Source organism: Triticum aestivum, chromosome 7B (genome assembly GCF_018294505.1).
Source record: "Triticum aestivum cultivar Chinese Spring chromosome 7B, IWGSC CS RefSeq v2.1, whole genome shotgun sequence".
Classification (NCBI taxonomy): domain Eukaryota; kingdom Viridiplantae; phylum Streptophyta; class Magnoliopsida; order Poales; family Poaceae; genus Triticum; species Triticum aestivum.
In genome coordinates this window covers 245,736,511-245,756,384 of record NC_057813.1, presented here as the reverse complement: position 1 = coordinate 245,756,384, position 19,874 = coordinate 245,736,511, and the positions used below count along the sequence as shown (strand labels likewise).

Sequence of the window (19,874 nt, the reverse complement as noted above, 5' to 3'; positions counted from 1 at the left end):
CCTCGAACAATACCCCAATGAGCTTGGAACACTTCGATGCCCTCTCATAACACCAGCGAACATCCTTCCTAGCACTTCCTTGCATTTGTGCAAAGATACATTGTTTGTTACCTCAGGGCTCGTATTTAGCCTTCACAAACATTGCCCAGTGAGGACAGATACCATCAGCAAGGTAGTACCCCATCTTATAGTTGTGCCTGTTGGCAGTGTCGTTCCAGTGGAGATCAGGAGCACACTGATGTTGCTATGATAACCAGGCATGCCAAACCCACAAGTCGTTTGATGATACCACTGCTTCAAGTATGATGGTGACATCTTTGGTGTGACCTTGGTACTGCCTGCGGAAAACTGAGCAGTTCTTCAATTGCCAGTGCATGCAATCAACTGAATTGAGCGTACCTGGGAAACGTCTTGATGCTCCAGTTGTCTAAAAAAATATGTGTCCCCGACAACTTGTTCTCTCATGTACTCTCCTAGGGAACAACTCTCCCGCCGCTTATTGAACCCTTAAATTTAAAAACATGCTCCGCTTGCTTCACCATTTTTTCCTAGATGCTCTTCATCAACATCATTTCAACAACTTCGGTGTCTGAACGAGGCAAATCCACTGTTTTCCTATAAATGAGAAAAATAAAAAAATAGCTTGGACATCTCGTGGAACACATAAGAGTGTGAGGTATATATCCGGAGCAGTAGGATGTACCGGCGATCGTGTCCGGGCGGCAAGGAACCCCAAGAGGGGTTTTGGGGATGGTGGTGGCGGCACCGTGGGCTGGCGATGGTAATGAAGGTATGGAAGAGGCGGTGTGGACGAGGCAGAAGAGAGGAGGGGAAGAGAGCAAGTTGGGCTAGGGTTAGGGACAATTTGAAGAGATTTGAGATGGGTTCGGCCTATCGGATCGGACGAGGCGGACGCGTCTACACGTTCCATATTCGCCTCACATACGAGCTGTATTTGAAAGATGGTGGACAACTGAACATTCGGCCTGGTTTTAAAGATTCCGATTGGATGGCGTTTTCTATACGGGCAACGTCCGGAGGAGGGAAGGGGGAGGGTTTGGGTTTGTGGACCCGCGGGGTTGAAATTATCCTTCCGCTGCAAGTATGGAAGCAACGTAACGCACAAGTGTTTAACAGGGCGAACCAGGTCAAGACGACACATGATCTTAGATGCTTGATCTTAGAAGAGATCGAGGAAAGGTGGCGGGCAGGTGTTGGTGTGGGTGGCCTACAACATTTTGTGTGAGTGTAGCTTCGTGGATTTTTAGGTGTTGAGTGAGTTTGAATTGAGGGGATGTCCACATTTCTTTCCAGTTTCTTGTAATTATATTTAGGGCGTGTTCGGTACTCCTCTAACTCCCAACTCCTCAAACTCCCAGCCAGGAGTCCAACCGAATGGCTCCACTCCAGGATTTAGACGAGAGAAGCTGGCTAAAAACGTAGTACAAATTTTGTGGAGTCGTGGAGTTGGGAAATCACAGCTCCTCCAAAACTGGGAAGTCAGAGCTGAGAGATAATTACTAGTCCCTGCCACCGCCAAGTGAATCCTTCTCGTACCGGTTCGCTGCCAGTATCACGAGTCGTCGCTCCCCGCACCATTGCCCTCCTGTCCGCCACCAGGCCTTTGGCCCAGTCCATCTTTTTCCAACCCTTTGGATTACCGGCCTGCTCTTGCTGGGCCACAAAGCGATAATTTTGTGGGCTTCAGGTTCGCTCCTGGTGCGACCGAGAAGCGGTGACGCCGAACGGATCGATGACTCCGGGATCGATGGCGAGAAGCTGGCACTGGATTCGTAGCGTTGGAGTTGAGGATTTTTTGGCCATGGAGGGCTACCGAACACGCCCTTATTCTTCCTTCTATAAAAGTATGGCGCGTCTTTGGTGTACTCTCAAAAAAAATCCTTCTACTGCAGGCTAGTGTGAGATCCGGGCCTTGTCATGCCCCCTGCCACCCACCAAACACAGTCAAGAACTTCGGGCCCACGGTCCTTCGAGTCATGCTTAGAGTAAAGACGAAGCATAAAAAAAAGGGTAAAAGAAGGGTAAGGTCGCTGTACTGCTCGTACTGCTCCCCCATTCAGGAGAAGCAGAGGAGAGCCACCCGAGAGCGACGGAGCCGCTTCTTCGCAATGGCGGCGAGATCTCCGCTCCACTGAGCAAGCCACCGGCCTCCGTACAGGCGTGCGTCTCCCAGGTGAGCTCGCTCGCTTGCTCTTCCAACGGATTTGTTGGAGCCTGGATCTCCTAAAGGAAAACGCATAATTCATGACAAGGTTTTGGTAATCGGAGCCAGTTCGGCAGAAACCTCGGTGGCAGGCGCGGCCGACCGGCAATTGCCCTCCCAACAGGAGATGGCGCACGTTTCGTTCAAATCCAAGGAGGTGGACAGCGTGCCCCGGTGGTCGGAATACCTGACCGCCGAGGAGTCTTCTCCCTCAGCGTCAGCAAGCTGGAGGACCATGGGCGTCGACGGGCCTCAACCCTCGTCGAGTGGCCAGAGGCACCTTCAGATGGAGCCAGTGGTTCAGCTCTCCAAGGTCGCGGAAGGGCTGCTGGCCAAGATGTACAGGCTCAACAGTATCCTGGACTACCCAGATCCAAACACGCACACCTTCTCGGAGGCATTTTGGAAAACTGGTGTTATGCCGAATTTCCCGAAAATTTGCATCACCTTGTCCAAGAAATTTCCTGAGCATCCCAACAAGCTGCAGCTTGAAAAGGCAAGTGTCTCGACACCCGGATGTATTCTCTCAACCTGGAATTTGCTCAATCTTATGGCACTATGCTTTTTCAGGTAGACAAGTTTGCTCTTGATGCTTTGAATGAAAACGCGGAAGGTTACATGCAAAACCTAGAGCAATGGATCATGGTATGCGCCAACTACCGAGATTAACAATTAATTGTATCAGCAGGGTAAACAAGTTTTGTTCTGTTTTGTTGATGTATCAATTAAGTGCTGCGGTCTGGTAGGATAAATTTTGTTTTATATATATATGACCTAAGGCTGCCCCGGCTTGTAAAACTGGAATTACATTGACATAGGGCTTTATAACTGTATTCGCACTCCTGTAATCGGGCATCCTCGTTGGGACTTGTAAAAATGGAATTACATTGACATAGGTATATAGTTCCAACCTCCTTAAGTCCTTATTATTTTCCAGTGTATTAGTCAGAGATGAGACCAATGCTCCACTAGAGTATTTTTTGGTACCATAATTATGTCGATTGCCCCTAAATCTCCTTGACCTTCAATCAATAACCATACAAAATATGGAGAAGTTTTGAGCTACCTTGATGATTTCCAAAAGTCTTCCAAAATACTGGTCAAACTTTGGTTGCTTCCGTAACTGGAATTATCATGACCAGTACAAGATCTCAGGAGATAGTTGTGGTGAACAGGCTGCTTTAGCTTGTAGCCTCACCGCCAGCTAGCTGCGGTAGATGCAGTGGTGTCTAGAATAGCATGCACATAGGAGAGGGGTGCTGGCGTAGGGGAGAAGCACGAGGTAGTAGACAGATGATAACCCTATTGCTTGCCTTTTCATTGATTATGATCCTCTCCTTATAAAGGAGTTGCAACTTGCAACCACAAGTTTCCTAACACAATTCAGACCGCAAACGTAAGAGCCAAACTACTCGCTAATTAATGCCTGCAAAAGCTTGCTGCTGTCCTGGATGGACACGTCTCTTGTAGTGCGATCCAACTACAAGTTAGTATCATCTTGAAAATGGTGCTATATTCTGTTAACTATTCTATTTCAGAATAATATGTAAAGAGGAAATTGATCTTTAGTACAATAATATACTACATTATATTGCATTTTTTACATTGAAAAAAAGACAATGCTCAAATGCAGTATACTTTTATTCTTATTTTCACATTTGACTAATTTTATTTTGATTTTCACACCACTAGCTGCTTCTTGATTTGCTGGAATTTCGTGAACAAGTTCTGCGACTAATTTTGGATCTAAGTAGTACGGTCATAACATTGCTGGTAAGGAAACACAGTCTTGGTCAAAGTAACTTCTTATCATCTCTGCATCTGTAAATAATGGCATTTGCACTATTTTTCACAGCCCCATCAGAACTCTTTAATTCTTCATGCTTTTATGGATCTAATTTGCTCATTTGTGAGAGTCAACCTTTTCTCGGACAAGGTAATTATAACCTTAATCCCATCCTTGATTGAAATATGTAATGGCTCCGGATATTCTGTACCTGTTTTGTCTGCAGTAACAACTGCCTAGTGTTCTAATTCACAGATACCAAGAAAGATGATCCTCCAGGTTTACAACATCTTGCACGTCATGCTAAAGGGTGGACGTGATTGTGAGTTTTATCATCGGTAAGGTGGTAAGGGTACTAAGTTGTACTAGTAAATACAAGTGCTCACCACCTTTCAAAGCCTTTTTCTATATGCCGTATTTGTTTCCTAATTGGCTTAAATCATTTGTTTGGTTCACATGCTAATATTGTTGTACTACATACAGGATATATATAAACTTTATAATTGCTCAAATATTGTACCTGTGCATGATAATTGATTACTTCTAAAGTTAAAAACAACATGTTGGCAAAGCAGTAATTTAATTCAAAATTTGAAAGCCAGAATGTACTAACTTCTCAGTCCTGAGGTGCTGACACTTCTGTAGTTTATCTGCAACTGTACACGTATGAATCTTTTTACAAATCATTAGCGGTGCTTGTTTTTCAATATATTAATCTTATGATGGTTAAGAATGCAACTTATGCACTTGCTAATTTTCTATTGAATTGGATCTCAGTGACATTTATTGTGGGTCCGTTTCACCAAATCTGTCATGCTAACTGAGCAAAATTCCTTTTTAGTCACCTTTTCACTAATTTTTATTATTTTATTATACACAGATTGGTTCAGTTTGTAGATTCTTATGATCCACCTGTCAAGGGATTGCATGAGGATCTAAATTTTGTGAGCCCGCGTATTGGCGAGGTGATACCATCTGCTTGTACATTCCAATAATAATAACTAGGAAGTGAAGCTTCACGAGTTACTATAAAATGTTCACCATGCAAGTGTACTTCTTCTATCAAATTTTTCAATAAGGACTTCTTCTATCACTAAGGTTACAAGTCCATGATTGTGAAAGGCATTGCAGATACTGTTTTAGAGTGGCAGTCAGGGTTGTTTAGCATATCTGTAAGGCTAATTGTTTTGATATATTATATGTCCTGTTTGGTTAGGTTCTTTCGTGATTTGTTCATGTTAGCCGTCATTCTTTCCGTCAATGTGTTCAGCATTTGATTTTATTTTGCACATATGTGTTACTTTGTGTTGACTCTTTTACACGCTTTGACTAAATTATTTTGCTCCTCAGGTTCTAGAGGCTGTTGGCCCAATTATCTTTCTTTCAACTGATACAAAAAAGTTAAGAAATGAAGGATTCCTCAGTCCATTTCATCCGCGGTATCCTGACATCCTTACGAACTCTGCTCATCCCATGGTTAGTTGTTTCATTGACATTGACTAGAAATGAATACTTGCACTTTCCTTGTGGCCAAATACAATAAAAGAATAGGTATTTAAACTAGAGTCATAACATCATTCTGTTTCTTGCCAGAGGGCCCAAGATCTGGCTAATGTGACGTCATATCGTGAATGGGTTCTTCTTGGATATCTTGTTTGCCCTGATGAACTACTTCGGGTGACCAGTATAGATGTTGCGATGGTACATTCTATGCTCTTCTTCTGTTATTTGTTGTGTTTCTAAAATGTGCTGGACACATGCGAACTGAAAGTTGATATGACATTTCATGGTTTTGCATTTGTGCCACTGCCACCTTATACTCACTCACACTGGCACAGACTTCATCTTATTTGTCTAGAGAACTTTATCATGATACTACTTATGTTGTGTCTTAGCATCTTATAAACATTTTTTTTGTATTATTCAGGTTGTTCTTAAAGAGAACTTAGTACTCCCTCTGTTCAGAGATGAGGTGAATCAAAGTTCATGTGATGGCTACTGTTAGTTTTTGTTGTTTGATATAATAATTTGAGCTTTCGTTTGTTTCTGTAGTACATCTTACTTCACGAGAATTATCAACATTATGTCCTTCCAAAAGTTTTAGAATCAAAGAGAATGGCTAAATCTGGACGTACTAAACAAAAGGAAGCTGATATGGAATACAATATTGCAAAGCAGGTTGAGAAGATGTTAACGTATGTCGTTCTTCACAATCTCATGATCTCATCTTGTCTACTTTTACCTCTGCTCTGAGATAGCTTGAAACAGAAAGGGATTTGGCGTAATTTGAGGCATTTACCATCTTTCACAAGATGACATCCTCTTTGCATATTCCTGTTTGTTTCCGTTTGTCACAAGTCCATAGATCCTCTTTGCATAAGAGGCAAAATATTTTGGTGGACTGTTTTGACCTTCTTCCCCAGGGGATCATTTTCTCTTCCCAAGTAAAGATTTCCTCCCTCCTAGCATTTCCTTTTTCCTCACACCTATCTCTCTGCTGTGTCGACTTCCTGCAGGGAAGTGCACGAGCAAGCATTGGTGGCATGTGATGCTATACATCATGAAAGGAGAATTCTTCTTAAGCAGGAAGTTGGAAGGATGGTATTGTTTTTCACGGATCAACCTAGCCTCCTGGCGCCTAATATACAGGTTTGGTACCTTCTCTCTGTGTCGTAACACATAAGCTTGCAAAGGAAATATACCATATTTCTGATATTAACATTGAACGATATCTTGACGCTGTTTTTGATATTAGTCTATTCGAGTGTTAACAATTCCGTGTCTTGGTGATTGAGAGAAGCCAAGAATTGTTCCTTAGGATGAAAGCCTATACGAATTAACTGGATTTATAAAGGGTCTATATAAAAATGAGCTAAATTCAGGCCAGTTGTCAGTGATAATCTCATGACCCCGAAATTCTTGCAGATGGTATTTTCTGCTCTTGCTTTGGCACAATGTGAGGTGGTTTGGTACTTCCAACACGTAGGGATTGCATCATCAAAATCTACTCGAGGGAGAACTGTTGACATTGTTAGTGATTTTACTTATTTTGTCTTGGAGGCCTCAACCTTTGTTTCCTTCCTTTCTAACTTCGTCATAAAATCTTTCAGGATGCAACTGACCCAACCATTGGTTTCATATTAGATGGAATGGGCAAACTTTGTTGCCTGGTCCGTAAATATATAGCAGGTTCTGCCAGACCTGTTTCTGTTTTGAGTCCCCCTCCCCTTGCCTCCCTTTTCAGTGTAACTTACATATAAGACAGTGATCCTTATCACATTCTTTACTTTGTTATCTTTGCAGCAATAAAAGGCTATGCGTTATCGTACTTATCATCTTGTGCTGGAAGAATACGGTTCTTACTTGGTACCCCAGGCATGGTTGCTCTTGATCTAGATGCTACACTGAAGGGCCTGTTCCAGCAAGTTCTCCATTGTCTGGAGAACATTCCAAAACCTCAGGGGGAGAATGTCCCTGCTATTACTTGTGACTTAACTGTAAGTGTTTTTGTGACGTCATTTTGTTAATTATGCAGGTTGGCCACATGGGCTAACAGGGTAACGCTATTAAAGTTTAACTTGTATAATTGATGAACACATACACAAACATGCAGACACATACTTGCAGACACACAATTTTGTGTTCAGTTTTCTGTTACTAGTTTTTCCGCACACTTGCAGTTGGAGTAAATAACCAACTTGCCGCACAATCAGAAAGTTTCAGTGTCCTGACAATTTTTTTCCAGTTTTTATGTCTGCTTATGCTTCAATATTTTCTAGTGGGCATGAATTTAATGGACTCCACTTCAACATACATGCCGACAGTATAGTTTTCTCCTAGAGTCCTGTTGTTGTGATCTGCGCATAGAAAGCTCACATGCTTGTCTTTGAGCACATTTTTCTCATTTGCAGATAACTATTTCCCCCTTTTTTATCTGTTAATGGTCTTATCATTTTAATCATGTTTTCCTGGGTTGGTTGAGTACATCCTGATCATTGTATGTAAATAAATGGTGAAAATACACACCATTATCCACTGCTTGCTGTAAACCCTAAAAAGCAATAGAGACACAACTCTAAACAGAGAGCTGTGCATGGGGGAGCGGCTAGGTGATTGGTGCACTTTTTCATAACTATTATACGGATCATTTAATAGATTAACAAGTGGAATATCATTACTTGCAACTTTGGCAAGGAAACCAGTGTAACTAACTGTATGCATACATATGCTAAATATTTCAGAGAGTTTAATTATAGGATTTGTCAAACTTATTAATCCGACGGTGCAGGATTTGCGCAAGCACTGGCTATCCATTTTGATGATTGTCACATCTTCACGATCCTCTATAAATATAAGGCACTTGGAGAAGGCTACCATGTCTACCGGGAAGGAGGGCCTGGTCTCAGAAGGCAATGCTGCATACAGTTGGTCAAGGTGGTCGAAAGTTGCCGTTTTGAATTGAATAATTCAATATCTTGACAAAGATGCTGCAATTTTTGTTAGCTAACTATAATACTTACGGGAATGCCATAATTTTCCTGAATTATCTGAATCTCTTTCACTGCTACAAATAATTTAATAATCATGACAAGCTAGTGCTAATCCACATAATATGGTAATAGCTGTTTTTTCCTAACACCCATCCATCTTCGTGTTGCTCTGGTACTAATCTTTTGGTAGTAAATTTGCTAGTTCCTTCCACAAGAAATGCAGATGCTGAGATCTAATTCTTCTGCAAAGCTGTATCTCACTAGAATGAACTTCTTCTACAGATGTGTGGACGAACTTGAGAGCCAACTTTCCAAACATGGAAGTCTTAAAAAACTGTACTTTTATCATCAGCATCTCACAACTGTAAGTGTATTTTGCTTACATTTGCCATGCTATTATTATATTTGCAATTTTCTTTCCTTCCAAGTAGCTTTACTTTTTTGGCGTTAACTAGTTGAATTTTGCTGGAATTTTGCAGGTCTTCAGAAACACAATGTTTGGTCCAGAAGGCCGTCCACAACACTGTTGTGCATGGCTCGGAGCAGCTTGCAGTTTTCCAGAATGTGCTTCTGCAATTATTCCTGAAGAGGTTTGTATTTCAGTTCATTATGTTATTGTGCAGTATTATGATGCTTAATACAATGTGAAGATGCGCTTTTGCAAAATGGCCAGCTATGACGAATTGTGAAAGGATAAGGCCACCATCACAGTGGATCTTTGCTTCAACAGATGGGCCTTAATAGTGCCTTACTTGTTGATACAAAAGCGAGCAACTTACCTGTTCTGATACATAGACTTTAGATTGTCATGGACATCAATAATTCCATACACAGTTCTACAATGATTCTAATGTATGCTAAGATTCCATTACTATATGCACCACACCTCTCTTTTCTGAAATATTGACTACTGAATATTATAACAGGTTAACAAGATTGGCAGAGATTCTATCTCATATGTTGAATCTCTTATTGAGTCTATCATGGGTGGATTGGAAGGTTTGATAAATATTCTTGATTCAGAAGGTGGATTTGGCTCACTGGAGATGCAGGTAGAGAATTTCTGAGCTCATATTGATAGTTTCAGCTTTATGTAGGCTCCTTACTTAACACCCTCACTTCCAAACTCTTCAGCTTTCGCCGGAACAAGCAGCTCTACGATTGAATAATGTAACAAGAGTCAAAGCTGTTCCAGGGTTATCAGCACCAGGGAATGAGAGCTATCCTGATAATAGTTCTTCAGTTAAGATGTCAGTCAGTTTGCTACTTCCTATCATTATTTGAATACTATGGGGTTTCCGTAACTTCAACTTTAATTGTTGATGTATGGAAACAGGCTGGAAGCTGCTATGCAAAGGCTGACAAGTCTATGTTCTGTGCTAAATGACATGGAGCCTATTTGTGTTCTCAACCATGTTTTTGTTCTCCGGGAGGTCTGTACAATTTATGCTTCTCTATTTTTGTTTATTTTGCTAACCGACAGTACACACATCATTTATCACTTCTTCTTACACCAAAGACGTGCTTGAGTTGTCTCTTTTTATGGTTGAAACGAAGGAGATTTTGATGTGACAGTCTATCTTTACTCTACACTTCTACAGTAGCCTTTCTGTTGTTGTTGTGAAGATACCTGTGATATTATTATTCTCCTGTAACATAATAATCTTGAGATGAAAAAGAAACTGATCTCATAATACAAATACTATCTTGTTCTGTAGGGTTATCTTAATGTTTGTCTTTGTTTCCAGAATAAAAAAATATTGCTTCTGTTATTTATTTCTGACAGCAGATATGGAAGTGTCCTTGTTTGACTTACTTTTTGTACTTCATATTTCACAGTACATGAGAGACTGCATCATAGGAAATTTCAGGAGAAGGTTTCATAGCATGATTCGAACTGATAACTGCCTTCAGCGACCATCAATCATAGAATCTCTCCTAAGAAGACACCTAAGCATCATCCATCTGGCAGAGCAGCATATCAGTATGGACCTTACTGAAGGTATACGGGAAGTGCTCCTAGCAGAAAGTTTTACTGGGCTGTTCTCAAACCTGCAAGTATCTGAGAGACCAGTAGAGACAAATGGAGGAGGATCTGCCATAGAGATAATATGTAGTTGGTACATCGAGAACATAGTAAGAGATGCATCTCGGACCGGAGTTGTTTTTGATGCAACTCATAGTTGCTTCAGGAGCTCACAGCCCATTGGTGGTGGATATTTAGCGGAATCATTTACAGATAAAAGAGAACTCAAAGCACTTGTTCGTCTTTTTGGTGGTTATGGAATAGATAAAATGGATAAGATGCTAAGGGAACATACTTCTGCTCTGTTAAATTGTATCGATTCAGCACTGAGGTCGAATCGTGATGCATTAGAAGGCCTGGCCGGAAGTGTAAATTCTGGTGATAGGATTGAAAGAGATGCAAATCTAAGGCAGATAATTGATATTGAAGCGTTGGCCGACTTCTGTATCCAGGCAGGGCAGGCAATAACTTTCCGTCAGCTGTTGGTAGAAGCTGTCGGAGCAGTCCTCAAAGAGAAAGTACCTCTTATATATTCTCTACTCAAGGGATTGACTATGCAGTTGCCAGATGAGGTGCCTGATAAAAATGAGATCATTAGATTGAGAAGGGTTGCAAGCAGTGTTGGTGTTGGTGACAAACATGACGCCGAGTGGGTGCATTCAATTCTGGCAGAATCTAGTTCTGCTAGTGATAATTCTTGGATCCTACTTCCATATCTTTGTTCTGCATTTATGGTGTCCAATATGTGGAGCAGTGCTGTTTATGATGTCAATACAGGTGGTTTCAGTAACAATTTGCACTGCCTAGCAAGGTAAATAAAAATGATTCCTATTGGTTTCGTATGATTCCAGCAGGGCTCCCCCCCCCCCCCCCCCCTGGAAACTAGAATATGTATATCCCATTCCATCGATAATATGATTAACATGTAGTAGTACAAGGCTAATTTCCTAAGGATTCTCGTAGGTTCATATTGGTTACATTTTACAATGTTCTTGCATAGTAGAGGCTATTAAGCTATGACTACCCTCTTGTGTTTGCACAGGTGTGTTAGTGCTGTGGTTGGAGGAAGTGAATACACTAGGCTGGCGAAGGAACAGCGAATAAATTCTCTTTCAAATGGGCATACAGATGAGCTTCAAGAGACTGAATTGCTGAGCCGTGCCTCAGCTGAATCAAATATTAAATCTGCTATGCAACTGTATGTGAAATTATCTGCTGGGATCGTCCTGGATTCATGGAATGACAGTAGCAGGTAATGTGCTTTATCTGTCCTATTTGTCTCAAAGTCAATCCTAGGTAAAATGGATTTACATTAGACATCTAGTGCTCTTGTTTCGTGTCAATTGGTGCGCACGTCATTTGGTTGGCTAGGATTGTCATACAAGTACTGGTGCTGGAATCTGGTTGAATTCTAGTCATGTTTGACGGTTTACTGGATGTAGCACCTATACTAGGTGTAAAGCCAGACACTCGCATATTGCTTATCGTTTGGTGCTGCTGGTACCGAAAAAGGCTTTCGCCCCGCTTTATATATAAAGCAACGACCAACAACAACCCGGTACAAACGCACGCCACCACAACACACGCACACACCCGAGGCAAGATACATAAGCGCTGAGCGCAGCAACACCACCCCAAGCACTACAAGAGCAGCCGGGTCCTCGACCGTGAACACGCCACCGCGAAGAGATGAAGCCGCATATGACGAACCGTGGGCTCCGAGGCGGTGCCTTCAGGAAGGATACGACACCGGAGCGTCGCCACCGCCCGACCCGAGAGTCAGAGTTTCCCCTGGAGCAACACGACGCGCAATGATGGCCGCGGCGACGCCTTCAGGAAGGGAACGAGCTTCGCCGCCGCCGGTCCGTCCGAAGATAGAACAGGTTTTCACCCCGGCTAATACTCACCGCCACCGAACGCCACACCCCGGTGACCATGCCGCCCACACGACCATGGTCACAAGGCAGCACCCAGGCACGGGCTTTGCCCAAGAGCACCGTGACACCACCACCAGGGCCGCCGCCCCGGCATCCAAGACCTCGACGCCACCTCACCAGTTACCCAGCGCCACGCCACCTATAGAGACGGGTGGAAAGGCCCCACCTTTCGCACCCCTGAGCTGCCCCCAACCAGCCGCCATCGGCCCGTCCTGCTGCCGGGCGCGAGACTAGCGCGGTCCTGCTGCCGGGCGCGAGACGGGCGCGGTCCTGCTGCCGGGCGCGAGACGGGCGCGGTCCTGCTGCCGGGCGCGAGACGGGAGCGGTCCTGCTACCGGGCGCGAGACGAGCGCGGTCCTGCTGCCGGGCGCGAGACGGGCGATGGACCACGGCTGGGAGAAGCCCCGTCCATCGACGGAAGTGGAGCGCGGGCGACGGGGAGAGGAATCGAAGGCCGCCGCACGCCGCCTACGGACGAACCGACGCCGAAACATGCCAGCCGCCGCCGCAGCCGACTTGCCAAGCTACCGTGGAACTCTCCACGGCCGGAGCAGCAGCAACACCAGGCCACTGCCCATCCCGCGCCGCCCGCCGGACTCCTGGCACTGAATCCGCCGGGCACGCAGCCACCAAATCGGCCAGCGCACCGGCCGCACCACCTGCGCCGCCGCACACACCACCACACCTGCGCCGCCACCTCCCCCAGCCAGGACGGCCAAGGCAGAGGGGGCCGCCCGGAGGGCCAGATCCGGTCGAGGGCACCGCATCCCGCCCCCAAGCACGCCCCTCCACGCGACGCCCGTCGCGCCGCCGCGCTGCCGCGCCCGACGTCAAGCGGGGCACCCTGGCCCGCCGGCCTCGGCCCGCCCCGAGCCCGACGCGAGAGGGGACAGGAGCTCCCCGCCGCCGCCGGCGACGACCAGGCTTCGCCTGGCCGCGCCCTCTGGCGGCGGCGAGGGGAGAGGGGAAGAGGGAGGGGGGACCCGGCCGGCGGCGGCTAGGGTTTCCTCCCGGTCGCGCGCGGGGCGACTCGGGAGGGGAACGGGAGATATATAGTTATCGGTGCTGCTGGTATGCTGCCCAAAATGATGGTGATACACTTTTTTTAATGCATGTTCTAATCCTAAGTAGAATCATTTATGCAAAAGCTAATCAGATCACTGCTATCTGATAGTACGTTAAATACAATCTAGGTAGGTGAGGTTTTTGCTTCCAATTGCTTTGGAGGGCAGGAAGTTCTTGATTTCCTGGTTTCAAATGCTATTTATTGACCATGACAAACGAGATTTTCAGTGTGCTAATGGTTTGGTGGTTTGTGTTGGTCACAATGTGCTTACAACCGATCCTTGCCGACTTTTGATGGTTTTATATGATCTTAATGCAGACCACACATCGTTCCAAAGCTAATATTCCTTGATCAACTCTGTGAGTTGTCCCCGTACCTCCCAAGGAGCACCTTAGAAGCTCACATACCTTACACCATCCTGCGTTCGATCTATCACCAGCTGTACGGAGCTTCACAAATGGGTTCAGAACCAACGGAGCCATCCCCAAGGCAGTCGCCTCTGATTTCTCTGGCACATGCTTCCCCATCAATGAGGCCGAACCGATCGGACACAACACCCAGGTCGCACACTTACGAGTCGGGCTACCACAGCTCATCTGGCTCCCAGCACGACGACGGCTATGAAGTGGACCGAAGAACCGGAGAGAGGCAGCTACGAAGTATGAGGCGTTCCGGGCCACTCGACTACGGTGCAAGCAGGAAAGCGAAGTTCGTCGAGGGTTCAAGCTCTGGAAGCCATGGTGCCGGCTCACTACAAAGGTTTGCTGTGTCAAGATCTGGCCCTCTGTCCTACAAATAGCCCTTCATTTTTTCACTACAGGACCATTCTGTGTGCTTGCCTTCACAAAAGTGCAAGCGCTGTATCTAGTACTGAGCCGATGGAATCTTGCTAGAGCAGACGGCCATTCTTTTGCAGTAGCTTTTTAATTGCTTGACATCAGAGGGAGATGTATGTACATGTACCTAGTGCTCTTGTAACCTATGTAATCGTGTGTGTAATATTTGTTGGTACTCAGGCTTGACTGTCAGCAGAAAACTGATCTGAGCCGACTTGCGTGTGAAAAAATGTCCTAGTATATGTTTACTGTAAAATTGCGGTTTTGCTAATTTTCTGTCAACTGTTTTTAATTATGTAATAATATGAGCATTTTGCGGTCTTCTACAAACTATATTAGTGATATATCTCCTTGAACGATGGATTAACTAATGAGCCGAACTGCTAGTACAAATAACCTAAATGCTAAAAAGTGCACGGCTGCTCGTTTGCCGTCGCGAGCACTCGCGTGGACAGCCGTCCGATAAGGCGTAGGCGCGCGATCGCAACCAGGTGTTTTGTTGTCGGGACCGTTCGTCGTTCGCCCACGACATGATATCGCATGGGTGGGGCCGAGAGCGCCGCTGTCTCTCCCAATCCTCTCTCGCCCTCCTTGCCCTCTTCCTAATCCCCTCCACATCCTCTCCTCCTCGCTCGCCACATATGCACGCTACGGGAGAAAGCGGAGGTCGTGGTGCGGGCCTCGTGTGCGCGCGACGGAGGAGGACGGGTGCTTCGGTGGTGCGTGCGCGCTCGGTTGAGGGCCTGGCTTTCGGTTGTCTGCGCACGCGTGGCTAAAGGAGCGCCGGGCTGCGGTGTACGCGCGACTGAAGGAGTGATGGGATGCGGTGGTGCGTGCGTCGGAGGAGCGCGAGGCTGCGTGCGTGCGGCGTGTCTGCGGAAGGCGGAGCTTGGTGCAGAACGCAGGTCGCTGGTGACGCTGCAGTGGACTTGTTGTGGAAATCGGGAGGTAAGGTCCAACTGCACCCTTTGTCTCCATTTCCGTTCAGATCAACGGGTGAGGTTGGTGGTTAGATTTAACATCCAGTGTATGGTTTTGTTTTACCAGATTCGTAGTTCTTCGAGGTTGGGAATTGCCTCATAATACTGTACGAGTTGGCAGAATCATACTATTTGAGTTGCCTGGCACTAGTCTATGAGTTGCCTAGAATTCATGCGCCGTGAGATTTGGGGGCGGAAGCCGGGGGGGTTGATTTTGGGCAAGTTGATTGAATAGTGTACTTTTGTTGCCTGGCACTAGTGTATGAGTTGCCTGAAACTAATGTGCTGTGAGATTTGGCAGGGAATCAATCCAACATTCAGGTGTAGCTTTTTGCGATGTTATGAATTGCCTCACAATACTCTAGGATTTGTCTGATTCATACTACATGAGTTGCTTCGACCACATGAGCAGTTTTTTTAGGGGTGGGGGTGGTCGTTAATTATGATATTGAATCCTCAATATAGCTGTTGACATTTTGGTACCCTTGATATTGTTTCCTGACTACCCTCTGTTTATACTTTCCATTCTAAACTTGCCTAATAGGTGTTTCCTTAGTTGCCTATTATTGTCGTGGTTTTTGCCTAATAGGGTTTTCGTAGCAAATCAGTTTTCGTGTGAGAGGGGGTGATGGATTTGGATATGCGTGCGAGACGAGGGGTTCGTGGTTTGTGGGATGTACAATGAGGGGTGAGGAGAGCATGCGGTTGTTGGGGGTTATGGCTTACAGGGAGTACATGTAGCACTGTTTTGCCTGATTCTGTAGTGTGAGTTGCCAGATCCCTGTGCTAATACCGGGGAAAATAATTGCAGACAAGGAATAACATGAGATAGGGTGACTTTGGTCAGATTTTTGGCTAGACCCCTCTGTTTTTTTCCTCCTGGAACTTGCCTAACTAGTGTTGCCTATTTGCATGTTATTGTCAGATTTTTGCCTAATAACGTGTGTTTGTTTTGGTTCCATGTCTAGCTCCATTTTAGACAATCGCTTTTTCGAATTACATCGTCAGTAAACATATGGGCAATCTGCAATCATAGGTTACCTGACACTATAAACCAAGTTTAGTTTTCTTATCCAGTTTTAAAAAAAGGAATTATGCAGTTATCTTACATATGGGCAGTTAGCATTTTCCTTTTGTCAAAGAAGTTAAGATTTATCCGCTTTATTGTCCTCGTTAGCTGTCTAGACAACTGATATGGTGCCCATATGGGCAATCATGCACCAGCAAGTTATGATATGTAAACAAATTTGAGGCGAGGAAGCGGAGGCCGGGCCAAGGAACTGGGGGCAGCGGCGCTAGGGTTGCCTCCCGGAGTCGCCCGCGGGAGCGACTCGGGTAGTAAGGGCATTTAGCAAGACCCTCCTGCAGTCAACCCAAACGCCGATCCTCCCCATGCCGACACATGGCATCAAACAGAGTTGCGGAAAATAAAATCTCTGAAACTTTCTTTTTTTCAATGTTGCTTTATGTTCCCTTTTCCATGGTATTATCAATGAAGAATAGCATTTCTTTATGCTCATTCCTCCTTTTTTGATTTATCGCGGTTGCCTCAAAATGTTGCAAAACTTGCCTCAAATTTGTTTGTGTGTTTTTTCAATGGCAAAAGAATGGCTCGGAAAGCAAAAAGGGTGTTCAGCAAGATACCCCCAGCAGTTAAGCCCGACGCTGATCCATCTCCTGCCATCGAAGAGCATCAAATAGAGGTACACAAAGAAAATACTTACTTACTTACTTACGAAGCCTTTTATCCCAAACAAGTTGGGGTAGGCTAGATATGAAACCCTTTCACGAGGACTTCCCAGGAGGTCACCCATCCTAGTACTACTCTCGCCCAAATGAGTTTCATACCCAAAAGACTGGCTAGTTTTTACGTTGGCTCGCCAAGCCTATCACAACCCTTAGATATGAAACCCTTTCACGAGGACTTCCTAGGAGGTCACCCATCCTAGTACTATTCTCGCTCAAATGGGTTTCATACCCAAAAGGCTGGCTAGTTTTTACGTTGGCTCGCCAAGCCTATCACAACCCTCCTCCTTTACCCGGGCTTGGGACCGGCTATGCCTAGAAGACATAGGCGGAGTTACACAAAGAAAATATATAACCAAAATTATATTTTTCTGCAAGCTGTTTTTAGCCCAGTTTTTTTCTTCAGAATGATACCCACATGCTTTCTGGGTTTCTCTGCAGGCACAAATCAGTATGCCCATAATTTGGTACAAGTGTCAGAGAGGGACTAAGGAAATCGTGATCCACGGAAGCATCCCACAGATATCAGACATCAATGAGAATCTATCCCAAGAACTTGTGCCCATAATGCACATAATTGGGTACAAGCTGCCGGTAAGTTCTTATAATAATTCAAAAATCACAGACAGTCTGGGTTAGTCAACTTAAAAAACATTAGGCAAATATAAAAAAAGTATAAGCAAATAACATACAATAGTAGGCAAGACACACATAAAACTACAACAAGCCCATGCCGTTTGGCAAGCAGATCATGATCCATATACAAGGTTCCTTAGTTTTTATTTACTCCCACATCATCAAAAAATGACACAACTTGCTTACACATAATCAAGAGCAGACAAGTGGAACTCCAAGTGAGGCAAATCATACCAGCATCAAGGCAACTAGCACGGGTATCCAGGCAACTAATAATAAACTTTTTGTTTTTATTATAGTGAACACAGGGGAAACTAATAAACAACAATAAATAAAAATGAGTGTGGTTAGGTTCTTATGTTTTCAGACTTCAATTTTAAACATGTCCCCCTCTCATTTGGACCATTGTTTTCCAAACAGGGGCAACAAATCGTTCTTTGAAGTAGTGGTGGGAAAGCAGCCTTTGGACAGATGTTGAAAGCGTTTTGGGGATGGAAATCTCACCAAATATAAGAGGAATATCATTCTATGTTTTCTGTCCCATAAAACATAAAGTACCAGTAGCAGCAATAGTCAATTGGAACACAATCTATTTTTAACTTTATTTCTTACTAGTTTTATCCTACTTGTAGCAACAGCGCATACCTTTTTTTTGCGCCAGTTTGGTCAATTCACGTCGTGTGTTTGAATGATGCACCCCACATTCTATTTATGTTTTTTGCTTTTTTTTGTGGCCTAGTACTACATTTTTCATGTTTGCTTCATTCTTGGTTGTTGAAGGGGGGAGCGAGGAAAGCGGCCGTAGCTTTCTCTCTTTCCTGTGGAAAAAGTCGCGCGCCCTTTTGTCTTTTTTACAGGCCCCACCCCAAAAGACCATGTTCAAAGCTATCAAACTATTGCCCAAGTAAGGAAACCTCCACGAGCTGTCACCAAGTACTTTCCATGTAATTTCTCACCACCTACTTTAGACTTAGTTATTTTACTATCTTGAAAGACTTGGTTTTCTTTTTTGGAGCCCAGCAGGTCAGACCATGTCAACAAATCTACAGGTTTTTTGCTTAATGGTAGCACTTGATTTGCTTTGAACAACCTCACTACTTGCCTAAAGTTTTTGGGGATACATGAGTTTGCTCACTTTTAACCCATTTCATTTGCTTTTGAAGAGCTCAAGTAGCTCACAATTTTTTTTCTTTCTGCACATAAAGTTTTCTAGCACCCATGAGCACACAGTGAGTTCCTTGCTGGTAACATTCATTTTTTTTGCCTAAAAAACCTCTATAAGTTGCTGCTTTTTTTTCTAACACAATTTCTCGTTCAAAATTTATGTAGAACAAGAGTTGTCAGGTCAATACACGACAACAAAGCTACAATATTTTGCTTAATGGTAGCACTGAATTTGCTTAAACAACCACACGACTTATCTACAGTTTTTCTTCCATGGGATACATGAGTTGCTCACTTCAACCCATGCTTTCTTTTGCTTAAAAGTGCTCAAGTAGTTGCTCACAAGCTTTTCTTTTGTACATTAAGTCTTTAGCACCCTAGAGAACATAGGAGTTGCTCGTTGGTAGCACCATTCTTGCTTAAAAACAACCCCTACAAGCTGCTCACAACTCTTTTTTTTGCACATTGAGTCTCTAGCACCCATGTGCACACAAGAGCTCCTCGCTGTCAAACACTGTTTTTGCTTACATAAACCCTACAAGATGCTTCCTTTTAATCCTAAGGAAAACAAATCCAGTAGTTGCTCGCTGTCAAACACACATCTGGTTCCATAGCCAATCTAAAGAAAACAGGACGGGTTTCTCTGGATGTACAAACAAATTCATTAGTTGGCAGGATTTGCTTATTTCCTGCTTATGAAAACCACTATAGTTGCTCACTTCTTTCCCCCTCTCACTGTGTTTTTCTTGCAATAGGGGCGCAGTCCAAAATCACTGTAGGAGATGAGAGAAACAAGGGGAAACACAAGGAGGGAGAAGTGGCACCCACGATGAACAAAGGCGAGAAGAAATTGCACCTTTTCTCGATCTATCTTTCGGCTGTAGATTTGTAAATCACTTTCTTCAGTTTTCAACCTCTAACATTGTAGGTCCTTGCGATGGGGTGGAGCCAGGGGAAGGGTTTAGCTGCGGCATGTTTGCGTC

The 19,874-nt window shown here is 44.4% G+C and overlaps 1 protein-coding gene across 1 annotated transcript; it reads left to right on the top strand.

The window, feature by feature from the left end:
* Positions 1–1,960: 1,960 nt before the first annotated feature.
* LOC123158596 (probable protein NAP1) lies at positions 1,961–14,636 on the top strand. Its single transcript, XM_044576509.1, has 24 exons — positions 1,961–2,194; positions 2,294–2,720; positions 2,795–2,869; positions 3,917–3,997; positions 4,080–4,160; positions 4,266–4,348; positions 4,891–4,975; positions 5,361–5,486; positions 5,604–5,711; positions 5,938–5,982; positions 6,063–6,205; positions 6,527–6,659; positions 6,936–7,040; positions 7,121–7,199; positions 7,314–7,507; positions 8,299–8,444; positions 8,783–8,864; positions 8,980–9,090; positions 9,427–9,552; positions 9,635–9,750; positions 9,837–9,933; positions 10,340–11,337; positions 11,569–11,778; positions 13,848–14,636. The coding sequence occupies exons 2-24, from the start codon at positions 2,352–2,354 to the stop codon at positions 14,326–14,328; spliced, it is 4,074 nt and encodes a 1,357-aa protein (XP_044432444.1). The 5' UTR covers positions 1,961–2,194; positions 2,294–2,351; the 3' UTR covers positions 14,329–14,636.
* Positions 14,637–19,874: the final 5,238 nt, after the last annotated feature.

What these genes read in the sequence shown, in the direction of transcription:
- LOC123158596 (XM_044576509.1), top strand. Translation starts at nt 2,352, where the DNA reads ATGGCGCACGTTTCGTTCAAATCCAAGGAGGTGGACAGCGTGCCCCGG. An exon ending in ACCTAGAGCAATGGATCATG is followed by an intron (nt 2,870 to 3,916) that starts GTATGCGCCAAC and finishes TCACACCACTAG; the next exon opens with CTGCTTCTTGATTTGCTGGA. An exon ending in GATTGTGAGTTTTATCATCG is followed by an intron (nt 4,349 to 4,890) that starts GTAAGGTGGTAA and finishes TATTATACACAG; the next exon opens with ATTGGTTCAGTTTGTAGATT.